We start from the raw sequence: 13,427 nt of genomic DNA on the forward strand, positions 1-13,427 counted from the left end.
TGTGGCAAAAGAAAGTTCGCCGGTGCTCTGCCGATACGAGAGGCAGATGCGGAGAAACAAAGCGGTTTGTTTTAATGAAATGAAAAGCGGCTCACATCAAGCATGCCGTGGTTAATAAAATCATGATCAGGATGGCGACGTTTAGGATTGTTTTGCCCAAGGCAATGAGACACGAATATTTTTTTGGGAAACATCTTAGAAACACGTGCCTTTTTCGGGTATCAACATAACTATAACACGCTGGAGATGTATAGTCTTGTCCTCCGCGAAGTGCTATTTCTTTATGCGACGTGATTCTTTTTCCAGCTTTCCTTGCGTGAAACATTTTGCCTTGTAGTACCATCTAAGCACGCATGTTTAATTGTGCTCCAATGTCATAACGGAGGTGCAGGTTGAAGTTGTTGCTGGCAAGTATTCCTCGGCGCTGCCTGTAGCAAGTTCACTCGTGCGTTTTTCCCTTTGTGAGTAAATGCAACACTGACGTATCAGCTTGTGCGAAAACTAAAGAGAGAGGAACAGAGTAGGAGAAAGCGGCACGGTTAAGCCCAACGCTGCTCGACTCGGCGTCACAAATTCAGCTTCAGACTACGGCCACCAGAGGGGGAATCTGGCGCTGGTGTCTGCGTGCGGAACCAGTGCGGCTTTTCAGCCGGTCACGGCGATGACAAGCTTCGCATGGATCTGCCTGAACTTCTCCCTTCTGGATTCGAGAAGCTGTAAGGAATCTTGCTAATCGTTTACCTCTAATCGATTGTGCGACGATTGCGAGCCTCATTCAGCGTTCAGCTTGCGCATTTCAGTAGTTTTGTTATATAGTACAATGAAAAGACAATCATTTAGAACGTTGCTTTCAGCTTGCAAACGGAAACCGTGGCAAGCTTCCGGCTTTTCCCAGAAAATGAGAAATCCTGAAACGGACAATGGCAAGCCAAAGTAGTGAAGCTATGCAGCGGCCCACACATTTTCAACAGTTTTTTTTTCTTTTGCTCTGCAGCTAAGCACAAATTGTGAAATCTATTTCGACGCATTTTACACAGAAAATGATAGGTGTCCATGCTATATGCATGATCAGCATTTATTTTATTTGAAAACGCAGAATGGGGCATCTCGTACGCCGAGTAAACTTGAAAAAAGAAAGTTTTTTTTGGCATGGTCGTTTAACTGCACCGGTCGTTTCATGTCGAGCACTAACCCCATTTAAATCATATGAAAATCCATGTATGAAAAATTTATTACGCATTTTCAGTGTTACTAAATAACTATTATATAGATCTAACGATATGCTGAATCGTAACTGCCGCATGTAATTTATGTGCTGGAAATAACGGACTGAAAGGAATTCATTGCGAACGCGAAACGTTTTACATACTCTCAGGGAACGTTGGGAAGTCAGCATGCATCAGAAGTGAACCGTAACCGTTATAAAAAAGCAGCAGCCTCAGAAAGGTTTCAAAAAGGTTACCATGAACTTTTCGAAAGGTACATGCACCTTCAAATCTCAGGGAAGCTGAAATATAATGTCGCTAAGTTTACATTTGATAATATTAATGTGCTACTTTATAGCTTAGTCCAACGATATGAACCGCAGGTAACCATTATAATATTGACAATTGCGCGGCTTTACTCTGGAACCCTTCGCTATGTGATCGCTATTCTCTGATTATTTGACTACAAAAGTTACTATGCTGTTTCGAATAATTCTCACGTTCTCAAGAGTTTACCTGAAATTGCATCAACTCTATTCACGACGCTTTCCGTTGCCAGAGCAGCTGATCACAGAGAATGTTCAGGATTGCTAAACATCCTGCTGCTGAGATGTACTCAAAATCGGACGATAGATTCGGGCTCTCAAGGCCCCAACAGAGAAATGCAACCGAACCTCCACAAAAACTTGGTAATCTCAATGTATTTGTTTTTCGCTGCGTCATACTTGAACATTTCTTTGTTTTCTCGTTTTTGATTCTTTAGTTTATGAAGAAAACGTCTCTAAAGCCGCGGCTGCGGCGTGATGCGGCGAGTTCATAATTTTCCGGCCGCGCGATGTCCACCATAGCTGCGACATCTAGCGAAGACGTCGAAACTCGCACGTTAAAGCGGCAATGTAACTTTGATATCTCTGTCATGAAGGAACGCGCACTTGGCGGTTTCCGAAGTGATACCACAGCTGGCCACATAAGTATGGTGAAAGAAGATTTCGAACACTAGCTTCACGGTGAAAAGCTCGCCTTGCATGCGTTGTACTGAGGCTCAATGCTTAGTGTGGGTGAAACTTTTGATGGTGCACGTTTCACAGGGCAAAAAAAAAAAGAACATGTATCTTTCTATCTTCGTATAGATTGCTGTTAGCTCTTTGATAGTTCTATTATCTTATATACCGTTTAAGGCTTTCAAATACGCTCTTATTTTGTAGTAAATCCCTCTGACTGGACTGCGCGTGAATGGAACATTCAAGAACTCGTGCTGGCATATGTCTTCACTATCAGCTTACGAAGAGACCACCAAATGTAGCGGTAGTCCTTGAAGACGAAGAACAGGTAGACCCCTTGGGAACCAACCAAAACGTTCACGATGGATTCGATGATTGTGCTGTGGACGAAAGAACCGGCAAGGGCGACGGCCCAGGGCGCGCCCATGATGATGGCCAGGCGAACGAAAAGCGCTAGATTGGTTCGTTCTTGACCGCGCTTCACACTGTCACCGCTTCGGGTCTTTGAGTTGGCGTCCGCGCCCTCGGCTGCAGAAGACGTCGTGCGAATGTAGTGCACAGTGTGCAAGTATAGAATCAGGCAGAACAGCACTAGCGACGCCATGGGCAGTAAGAAGTAGACCACAAGGCCCCAGAAGGAGCCGATGAAGCATATAGGGTCGCCGTAGCTGGGAGATAGCACCGATTGAGGAGCCGTCTGATCCACGGTCAAAGCGGCGCTGACCACCAGTAAGGGCGCGCCCCAGGAAAGAAGAGAGTACAGGGCCAGTGTGTTCCTGCTGGTCGAGGACACCTGGACGGTGGTCAGGCTTTTCCAGATGTCAAAGGACAGCACGCACGTCCACAAGAATGTACTGAGGAAGCTGTAATGGGCAAACACCGCGCCGGCGAAGCAAACGGATTCCTCAAGTTCCACGCACTTTGTGAAGAGGAAGAGCATTTGAGCGACTAGCAGCGTCACTGCCAGGCACATCGTGCAAGAGGACGAAGAGCTGCGGGCTTCCTTGTAAGCACAGAACACAACGAGCTTCAGTATGATGAAAGATATCGAGAGAGATGTGCAGACAAACGCGATGTAGTGCTGCACACCGTATTTGCTTGGCCACTCCGACGTGTATCTGCCTGGAAATTCTAGTTCCGTAGAACCTTCCCCGCCTTCTGCAATGTCTTGTTGCACCCCGGAGCTATGATGTCTTTTCGAGACGAACCGAGAGCGCCGGATGTAGCAGCGGCCATCGTGAAGGGCGTAACATGCAGGTGTCCTCATCACCGGTTTTAACAAGCCGCTTAGCTGAGATGTCTGTACGCCTGGGCGTAGCGCCACAGGGCGATGGGTGGTCGGACTGCAAGACAAGCGCGACGTGTTTACACCGTTACACACGGCACAGTAGACGTTCCTGAACGCCGGTGAGCCTGGAATGTTAGCGTCCCGGACTGGTGCGTAGTACATCTGGCATTTTCGGGACACGACCTCGGAAACGTTCTCCGAGCATGTGTTGACAGTCACGCCTTGATTACAGGGCCTCAGGTGAAGCGATGCATCACTTTGGGTGACTCTTGGGGGAAGCATGTGGACGCCGCGTTCTAGTCTGTGCTCCACCGCGCTCCAGAAGATTGCATTCGCGATGTCCTTGTTACACTTGGCACAGAAACCATTCCTGGAACCAGAGAGGATAAAATTAATTCAGGGAGACTAGCTTGTCCGGATGGCGTGGTGTCATCATATTCAATGGCATGTCCTTCGGAACTAAATCGTCTGTTGTTATCACGCACGCATATAGAGTACGCCTATTTCTTTCTGGAATAGTTTCACCACTTGTTCTATAGAAGTGTCATGAAGTAATTGCCAGTAAACAGCTAGTGGCCGCATGTAGCATCACAAAAGAGACGTAAAAAGAAATAAAATAACATGGGTTGCCATATGAACATACACAACGCCCATTTGGCACTGCATAGAAGCGTAGATTGATAGTGAAGAGAATGAAAAGCTAACAAGCTTACATCAAAAGGCACACACATCTACACCTCTTCTGCAGCTCAGACGCGTGTAAGCTTAACCGGGTGAATTGTAACAGCTCGAACGCATGCGATGCTCACAAGAGCTTACAGCAGAATGAATCCATGCTATTTTTCCAAGTAGCGATATTGTAGGGACTGCTAGTCTTTTTTTTCATTTGTTTACACAGAACAATTGAATTGGACTATTCATATTGTTTGCATTTCTTTGGCTATCTTGCTTTGTAAAATACGATGCTGTAGTAAGTGTGGCAGGGCCATGAGTCTGAACTTGAATGTCAACCGAAGCTCTATTGTACAAAGATGCTACGCAAATTAGTGGAGGCACAGAACTCACCGGTATGTGACACCAGTAACGCTTGTGGCCGGAATGACGTAAAAATTATCCGTAAAGGACTCCGGTCTTTCACACGCATCTCGCACGTCGTCCTTAGGCCAGGTTGCGGAGCAACCAGTGACCATGTTGACGTGAATTTTCGCTGTCGGCGAGACTTGTACTTCGACGCAGGATGCCCTGGACATCTGTGCCACGGGAGTTGTGGGAAACGCGACGTTCCAGCAACAGTCACCGTAGGCTCTGCAGTTGGGTGCGCAGGAACACGTCACCACGTATGTGTTCGCGCTGCAGCCGATCAGCTCTTGCGAGCAGCCGTGAAATTGCTCAGGGCAGTTGGTGAGCGTCCGAGGTACGGTTTCTGGTAGGTCCTGGTGCGTCCACTCGGACATCGTCAGTGACAAACTCTCGTTGCACGGTATCTGCATGCTTGATGACTTGAGCGTGAAGAGCCCTGCCACCATGTGAGCCGAGACGAACCACGATATCCACGAGAGCAATCTCATCGTATAATGTGGTAAGACTGAAACCTTGGGCAGCCCTTTCTGGGGACAAAAAGAAAGAGTAGCAAAGAAGTTGTGTAAGAGGGCGGTCACCAAGGTAAGGTGTTGCCTCTTGCGCAAAAGTCAGAACAGAATTAAAGATAAAGTAGATTGTGAACGGGCAACAATCCCGTATGTTTCAGTGCTGTACGCAATTTTCAATGTCAGTGGGGTACCTCTTCGATAACGAGTGTTACTTACCTCCAACGGCTTTTGCAAGAAGACACTGCCTTTGTATCGCATGACTCAAGCCTGCAACAAAAAGGTCACTCAATGAGCACCGATAAGACAGATGACACTTCTTGCAAGAATGCTCGGTGGTGTAGTGAGCTCCTTACCGGAAACAAATGGCGTCGCTAGGGGACAAGGCAACCATCCCTGTTACTTGGGACTTCTTTAGTCTTCTTCTGTGTTTGAAGTTTGCTCAGCGGCGTCACGCTGCAACACCTTCAGCTCCGCAATGTTGAGCGCTGCACCGAAGCTCTCAACCCCACGCTTCAAGCCAAGGTCACCGCCGACTGAAGTGCTTGTAAAACTGTTGTAGAACTTCCGTGCACTTCATAAGCGCAACGTTTTCAGCATCAGTCAGTCCTCATTGCGACGCGTTCTTTCCGGGCGGGGGACCCTTACGATGCGTCTGCGGTGGGGTGGGGCAAGCCCTACGGAAAATGGGCGGCCGGCTGTGAAAGCAAACCCCTCTACCGGATTCGGGGAAAGGGCACTATGCTACGAGAGCTCTCTGCGTAGCGTCGAATAGCGTAAGCTCTCAGGGTGCAGATTGGCTAGAAGTAGATAAGACGATGAACCGGAACTTTGCTTTTTATTTTTATTTCTCGTTCGCCGAAGGTCGCACGCCTAGATAAGAATCTGAATAACACCTTATGGCAAGTGCGCCTGCGTATTTTAGTTTCGCGTAACTTCTCCTCAACTGTCATCGCGTTAACCTCTAATGCGGTGCAGGTGTACTTGTTTATGGCTAGCATGCGGGCTAGGTGGGACGTATTGGTGTTTTTCGCCATGTCTAAAGACGAAATTGATCGGAAAGAACAATTCGCGCAAAAACCGTTGTAGTATGCAGCCATGGCCCGAGGCTGTGTTTTGTTCGTGCTGCATTGCACCGTTCGGCCCTACAGTTGCGTCTAAGTTGCTGCTCTCTCTTTTACTTGCGTCAAGGTCACCTTCACACCTGGCCAAATGTAACTGAATCGAGAGGGGCGCCAGCGCCGAACTTTTAGCTCGCCCTCAAGTCTCCCCGTAGGATATGGCGGGAAACGAAATTTCCAGATGATCAGTTAAGACTACAAGAAAGTTATCTAGTCTGTGCTGAAACCATGGCCACGGGCATATCTTCATTTGTATTAATATGTAGCCCTTGAAGATGGATCACGTGACGCTGTGTTTGTTCGCAAAATGCCGTAGCCTATGTGGAAGCCAGGTGAAACGAGATGTACTGCCGCATAGCTGCTCGTATGTATGGACTTGTAACATATTTTAGTCGAATACTTCTAACAGTATTCGCCAACTTTTAAAACTTTGACACGCAGTAACGTTCAGAAGAAAAAAAGCATCTACAATTTTTTCTAAGAAAACGAAGCTTTCTTCGCCTCTTGCTTCTGGGGGTGCTGTTGCTACTGAAGTCTTGCTGAGCAACCAATTTCGGCCGCCAAGAATGGCCCACCCGGGTACATGACCAAATCCACAAGTTGCTACTGGCTGTTGTCTTGCCAAGTAGACACCAGCATGTCCTATTGGGTATGGGCCATGGAGTTGTGTGCAAATATGCACATCTTCTCGTATATTGAGGGATGCCTTCAAAAACTAGCGAAAAAGAAGCAGACGGAAAATGAGGATCCAACGCACGTGTTGGAATCTATATGAAGCGGAGTTTTACCGAAGCGGTTCACTAAATCCTTTACAACCAACTGCAATGCATATGATAGTGTTTTCTTTCTTTCATAGCAAAGTTAAACCTCGCGTAGTGTTCTTATTGGTTGATCCACCACTCAGGTGACTTTATTTCGATGCAATTTTGTTATGTTTATGCACTGCACTGTTCACAAGTAAATGACCAAACGGAAGCACCACGCTAGGAGGATCGAAAGTATCAGATGCGAAGGCGGTGATGTCACGACGACGACAGATTGCTACTCGAGAAAAGTAAAGGCTACAAAGCCAGTTTGTTCCTGCTACAAGAGATCGCAACAGGAACACGTTGGCCAGGAATACAAGCCCTTCCAAAGTATGATGCCTTGTCAACAGAAGAATGGGGATGACAGGTGTATGTGCGCAGAAATGGGTGACACGTGTGAAGCTCCGTTTACGGATTCTGTATTTCTTATGTCACAGGCTGATCTATGCCCATTGTGAAGGATTTACGTGTCTCTTCATCCGTGTTTCTGCACGCTTCGCAGCCTATATTTATCGAATGAACTAACTAGCCGAAACCAAAGTTCTATAGCTATCCACAATGGTTATGGCGTTGCGCTGCAGAGCTCGAGGTCCCGGGTTCGGCCGTGGTCGCGGCATTGCGATGGGGGGGACAAATGCAAACACTCTCGTGTTTTCATATTTAGGGGCACAGTAAAGAACAACGAGTGGTCAAAAAAAAATCCGGTATCGCTCACTATGGCATGCCTCATAACCAGATCATCATTCTGGCCTGTAAAAATACAGAATTTTCCTTCTTTATTTAAGGTTTATAGTGAACAGCTGAAATTGGTGAAACTCAGCTTGAAGCTACTGCTGGCTAGCTAAGCTGAACTTCGCGTCATTCACATTGAAACGATGAGTTGGATTGCGTGTCTTTTCCCCCTACCTATGAAGCCCACAGAAACAGTGTACAGCTTCGAGATAGGATAGATGAATACAAAAGTATCCGAAGCAACAGAAACGGACGACGGTCGTCCCAGCCTGCGTAGCAAAAACGACGCGTTTTCGTAGCTCACGTGTGTTCTTCCTGGTGTTCTTTCGAGCCCAGCAAGTACGCTCCTGTCACGAATGCAAGGGTAAAAGCGATATGAAGTTTTATGATGGCCGCGTGGATTTTTCTTTGGGAATGTTAAAAATCGGACTACTAGACGAACTGGAGTAGCTGAAATAATGTATGTATGTAAGTATGTATGCATGTATACAAACAATTGATATCAGAAATTGATATCGCCCAGCCTAAATTGCCTTCCAGTTGCTTGCCGACCTAATGCGATGCGTGATGACAGTTAAAGCTGCGTACACAGATTTACGCCTCTCGATAACCACGTCAGGCGCCAGATTAGAAGACCGTGCGGCGTCACAACAAAAAGGCGCGCATGTATGCTAATGCAAAGCGTGAACTAATTTCCCGGGCGACGAGATTGCCATGGCGGCACGCGCACTCGAGCCTCAAGTGGACGATATGCCATTGACTTGGCCTTTCGGCTGCGTCGAGTGCCGATAAGCGAGACGGAAACACACGATACGCTGCCAAATGCCAGTGGTATATAGGGCTTCGATGTCACCTGTCGCTTGATACATCTGATATATTAAAGAAAACACGTAATGATTGCTGCTGAAAATTGCTGCAAAAAAAAGGTTGCTGCAGAAAATTGCTGCAGAAGATTGCTGGGGAACCACACCAGATTACACGGCAGCCACTGTGTTCATACGTCCGCAAAGTTTCGCGATTTCCTGCTGAAAATTGCTGCAGAACATTGCTATAGAAAATTGCTGGGGAACAACACACGATTACACGGCAGCCATTGTGTTCGTGCGTACGCAAAGGGGGGCAATTTCACGAGGTTCTCTAAGTCTCAGTCTGACCTCAATCTTACAAGGCGAGGTTATATTGAGGTAAAGGTTGGCGACTGGTGAAAATGCTGTGAGTGAGGCTTTCTGGTCAATATTTTTTCACAGCTGTTCACGTGTATGCCTGCTCCTTCTGAACGAATGAGTCCGTGGTATTCCTTAGAATTTTTACGTCTACATTTAAATATTGGCCCCAAGAACCTTACGCGAGCAGTTTGATTATACGTGCTTTCTTCTCCCTCTTTTCGTCATTTTCTAATGTTTAAAAGCTGCCTTGCGCGAAAGAAACCTTCAGTTGGCAGTCGGCGCTCCCTGTTATGTCCTGTTCAGTCCCATTCATAGAGCTATTTGCTTTCAAGGTCAGGCACCAACGAGCTCACGAACGCGCGTCATTATCGTCGAGATTATTTGCAGGCACAAAGTGCAAAGCATGCCGGAAGATTGCAAAATATGACGAAGCATGGTGCATGGTGCAACCTAACCTTCAAACTGACTCAATCTTCCTAGATTTTGCGAAAGCCTTCGACAAGGTTCCTCACAAGCCCTTGCTACTAAAACTTTCTTGGTTAAACTTGCATCATAACGTACTGCAGTGGATAAAAGAATTTCTGGCAAACCGTACCCAATTTGTTCACGTTAATAATCAAACCTCTAGGTCTCTTGCAGTAACATCAGGCGTCCCGCAAGGGTCAGTCCTTGGCCCCCTTTTATTTTTAATATATATAAACGACCTACCAACACGGGTCTCCAGTAACGTTCGTATCTTTGCCGATGACTGTGTTATCTATCGCACAATCAGTAACCCCTCTGATCAACTAACTCTCCAAAGAGATTTAACTTACGTCCAGGACTGGTGTAACCAATGGCTCATTGAACTCAACCACGATAAATGCAAAATCATGTTATTTCATCGAAAACGTAATCCTCTCCTGTTCCCTTATACAATCTCGCACGTCACGATAGCATTAACACAGTCTTACAAATACCTAGGCGTAACGTTGTCTAACGATCTAACCTGGAACGTGCATGGCACTAGAGTGATATCATCTGCTAACAGAAGCCTTGGTTTCCTAAAACGTCAACTACGTCTAGCGCCACCAAACCTAAGACTGCTTGCATACAAGTCACTCGAACGCTCTAAGCTGGAATATGCCTCTGCCATCTGGGGCCCTAACCAAAAATATCTAACAAACTGTCTAGAATCAGTACAGAATCGTGCCACAAGATTCATCCATTCATGCTATTGATATAATGTCAGTATATCATCGTTAAAAGCCGAATCCGGCTTAACAACCCTGGCTTGTCGGCGTCGTATCGCTACTATGTACTTATTTCATAGGTTTTTTTTACAGCTGACTTCATCATCCACCCTACACCAGTCCTCCTGCACGCATTTCACTCCGCATTGGTCATCCCTTTCAAGTCGCCCGTCCACGTGTGCACACTACCACTTTTGCCTCGTCATTCTTCCCACGTTCAGCCTCGGACTGGAACGGCCTTCCACACGACATCGCCGCAATCACCTGCCCATCCACGTTTTTGGACTGTATAATTAACATACCTACCAGCGAGCAAACTTGTACCTAAACATCTTTCCCTTATGTATATAATTTATTTTATTAGCTACCCCTCCCTTATGTTATACCCCCAATCCTGGCGGCCTTTAAGGTAATAAAGTGAAGTGAAGTGAAATGAAATTACTGTTCACGAGTAACCCCGCTCGTTAGTGAAAATGTGAAGTTTTTTCCCAGTCAGCAATACCTTTAAATATGTAGAACAAGTGTGTATATTTATGGGCGAATTGTAAAGAACTTGCGTTTCCCTAAACAGTGATTTAGTTGACGTGCCATTTTGGCGATTGAGTCTTATGACAGTGCGTCCGTTTCAAAACTACATTGATCTTGGTTTACTTCTCACAATGCTGCGATTGAAAAGAAATGACATTAATAAAAATTAATAAAAATACAGACAACAGTTGGAGGGCGCCATCTTACGCAACGCTCATTTGGAGCGGCAATAAACCTTTCCTTCCTTCACTCTTTGTTTGGAGTGAGAGCCAGTGAGTGAAAATTAAGCGATTTCAGCCGGAGTGTAGCAGACTGAAAAGGCGATTTCCGCAGCTGGCGTCACTGGAACGCCGTTCCCAGTGCCACTATCCGCTACGCACGATACCGATAGTTTGCCTAACCCATAGGACACCTTAACACCACATGTTTCTCAGAGCCACCGATCTCCGCGTGATATTTTAGTTGGTTGAGAGTTGTGATGTGTTTTGCCTATCTTGTGTATCTGTGTTCTGAACTAAGCACATCGTTTCATTTTTCCGCACAATCCATCTGGAGCTGCATGCTAGACGTGTCGCAAGGCAAACCTCGCCAGGGTCCCATTACACAGCCTTCTCTCTTTCTTCCTCTCGTGCTTTGCAGCTGGAGCCTCCTATGAACAAAGATTTCCCCGAAGTCTTATTTGATTTGCTGTATTGTGGCTTTGAGCCACCTGTATCATAGGCATTAGAGCATCTTCACACAAGTTTGTACACGGGAAACACATTAGAAATCGAATGCCCGACCATGAGCCCTAGAAAAAGGTATTGTCACGTTGTAGCGACCTTGAAGACAGTAGCAAAAAAAAAAGTGTCTATTCCGAAGCTAAGCTTTTTATTGGGCAAACCTGTGGCCAGTTAACCAGGTCACACTCAAAACACAACGATAGCCGCGAGCACAGTCGGCGATCGTGGGAATATCATCTGCGGGTTAAGCGCATCGCTTTTTGCACCTGACTCGTCAAACGTTCCAACGTAATCGCTGGCGCCTGCGTACCTTCCAAAAGTACCGCACGATTCGCGTCGAGCAAACAATCTGATTACAGAAAGTTCGGCGAGAACACACACAGCAGATAGAATCAACGATAACATTCGAGAAAGTTCCACATCATGCAGCGTGAATTGCGCTGATCAATAACTTTAGGTTAGCGGGTGAAATAAAGCCCTAGGAAAAAATGAGAAATAAGTACACGTGTACTTATTGAGCTTGAAAATCCAAGAACTTCGATAATGAGGTTAACGCTCGATGAGATGGTGAGGTTGGATCCTAACCTCACCTCAACCTCAATAATGACGTTGAGGGGACGTCGGTGGCGGCTGCTGAAAGTCGAAGTGAAGGCACCTCAACCTCAGTGGATGAGGTTGAGCGAGGTCATAGAATATGATTGGAGGTTGAAGTGAGGTTAAGCAAGACGAGGTTGTTTGACCACCTTTGTTCGTCAGTTCTACTCCACGACTAGGATAATTATTGCTTACTAATTTCGTGGTTCAACAGAGGATAACAAACGAACAAGTTCTAAATTTCGACAAGTTTGATTTTCAAGGTGAACATTTTCCCAATGTCTTGCTGCACGAGCCTGCCTCTTCATGCCTATTTTGAACCGTACGTGTAGGACGCACAGGTTGGCATAGCCGAACAAGGGTGAAATTTTTCGCAACCTATTGCAGATTCGTATACCTTACAACTCGTGAGGAACCCCAGTTAGAATGTGATAAATTATACCCACTGTGACACGGTGAGCTTTCTCAAGCGCTACCATTCCTGCTCGGATGGACAAATGTCCTGCCGAGCAACGCCGCCTGTTAAGAATGGCCAGCTGCCGTGCAGGATTGCCAGCCACTTACGACAATGACGGCCAACATACCGGGAGCTTCGCCGCCTCCTTCTAGCCGCAGCGTGACTAAATCGACTTTGTGATGGAATGAGCTCGGCGGGCCAACTATTGTTCCCAAACTCCCCAACGCGCTTCCAGGAACGGCTCCGAGTGCTACGGGGCCCCTCTGACGTCGGCTCCAGACCTTCGCACCTGTGTGTTTGCGTGTGTGTGTTTGTAAACCGTGCCGCGGAGAGGCGGCTAGTTTGCGATGACTAAACGAACGTTCGCATCTCCTTGTATCGCCGGAGGACCGAGTGTTTAAAAACTGCTGTTGTGCGGATGCTCGAGACACTTCTCTCAAGCAGTCATGTTAGACTGACACACTTCTCTCGAGCAGTCAGGTTGGACTGACACACTTCTCTCGAGCAGTCATGTTAGACTGATGTACTTTCTCAAACAGTCATGTTAGACTGATATAAATATTGTAAATAAACCCATATTCCTCGTTCTCGATGAGAAGCAGTCCTTCCCTTCATCAACGTCCTCAGCGTGGATAAGTTGGACGACGGCATGGGCCAGCTACCTTCTAATTCATGCCCGACTCCAATCTTGGCAACGGATCACGAGCGACGGGATTGAGCCCCCAATCCTGACACGCCCCGAACGATGTGCGCTAGGCTAAATTTAGTTACGATTGCATCATGCGTGGCGCGACAAAGACGTCATCTGCGCACGTGACTGACGCATGGTCGAGTAATGGCTTCCGTCTTGCGCACAATGACATCAAAGTATGATGCATGGTCAGCATTTTTGGAAAGATATAATTGACACTTCTATAACCGGGTTTCGTTGCGTCAGCAAGCAACCCCTTTAACCGTTGTGAAGGCGCTTCGCGTCAAAATTTTGCTCG

At 46.7% G+C, this 13,427-nt stretch overlaps 1 protein-coding gene across 1 annotated transcript; it reads right to left on the reverse strand.

The window, feature by feature from the left end:
* Positions 1 to 55: 55 nt before the first annotated feature.
* Positions 56 to 5,763, reverse strand: LOC126527954 (uncharacterized). Its single transcript, XM_050175791.3, has 4 exons — positions 5,437 to 5,763; positions 5,300 to 5,350; positions 4,560 to 5,101; positions 56 to 3,864 (listed from the first exon to the last, which is right to left on the reverse strand). The coding sequence occupies exons 2-4, from the start codon at positions 5,339 to 5,341 to the stop codon at positions 2,448 to 2,450; spliced, it is 2,001 nt and encodes a 666-aa protein (XP_050031748.2). The 5' UTR covers positions 5,342 to 5,350; positions 5,437 to 5,763; the 3' UTR covers positions 56 to 2,447.
* Between the last annotated feature and the right edge of the window lie 7,664 nt (positions 5,764 to 13,427).

Source organism: Dermacentor andersoni, chromosome 9 (genome assembly GCF_023375885.2).
Source record: "Dermacentor andersoni chromosome 9, qqDerAnde1_hic_scaffold, whole genome shotgun sequence".
Lineage (NCBI taxonomy): Eukaryota > Metazoa > Arthropoda > Arachnida > Ixodida > Ixodidae > Dermacentor > Dermacentor andersoni.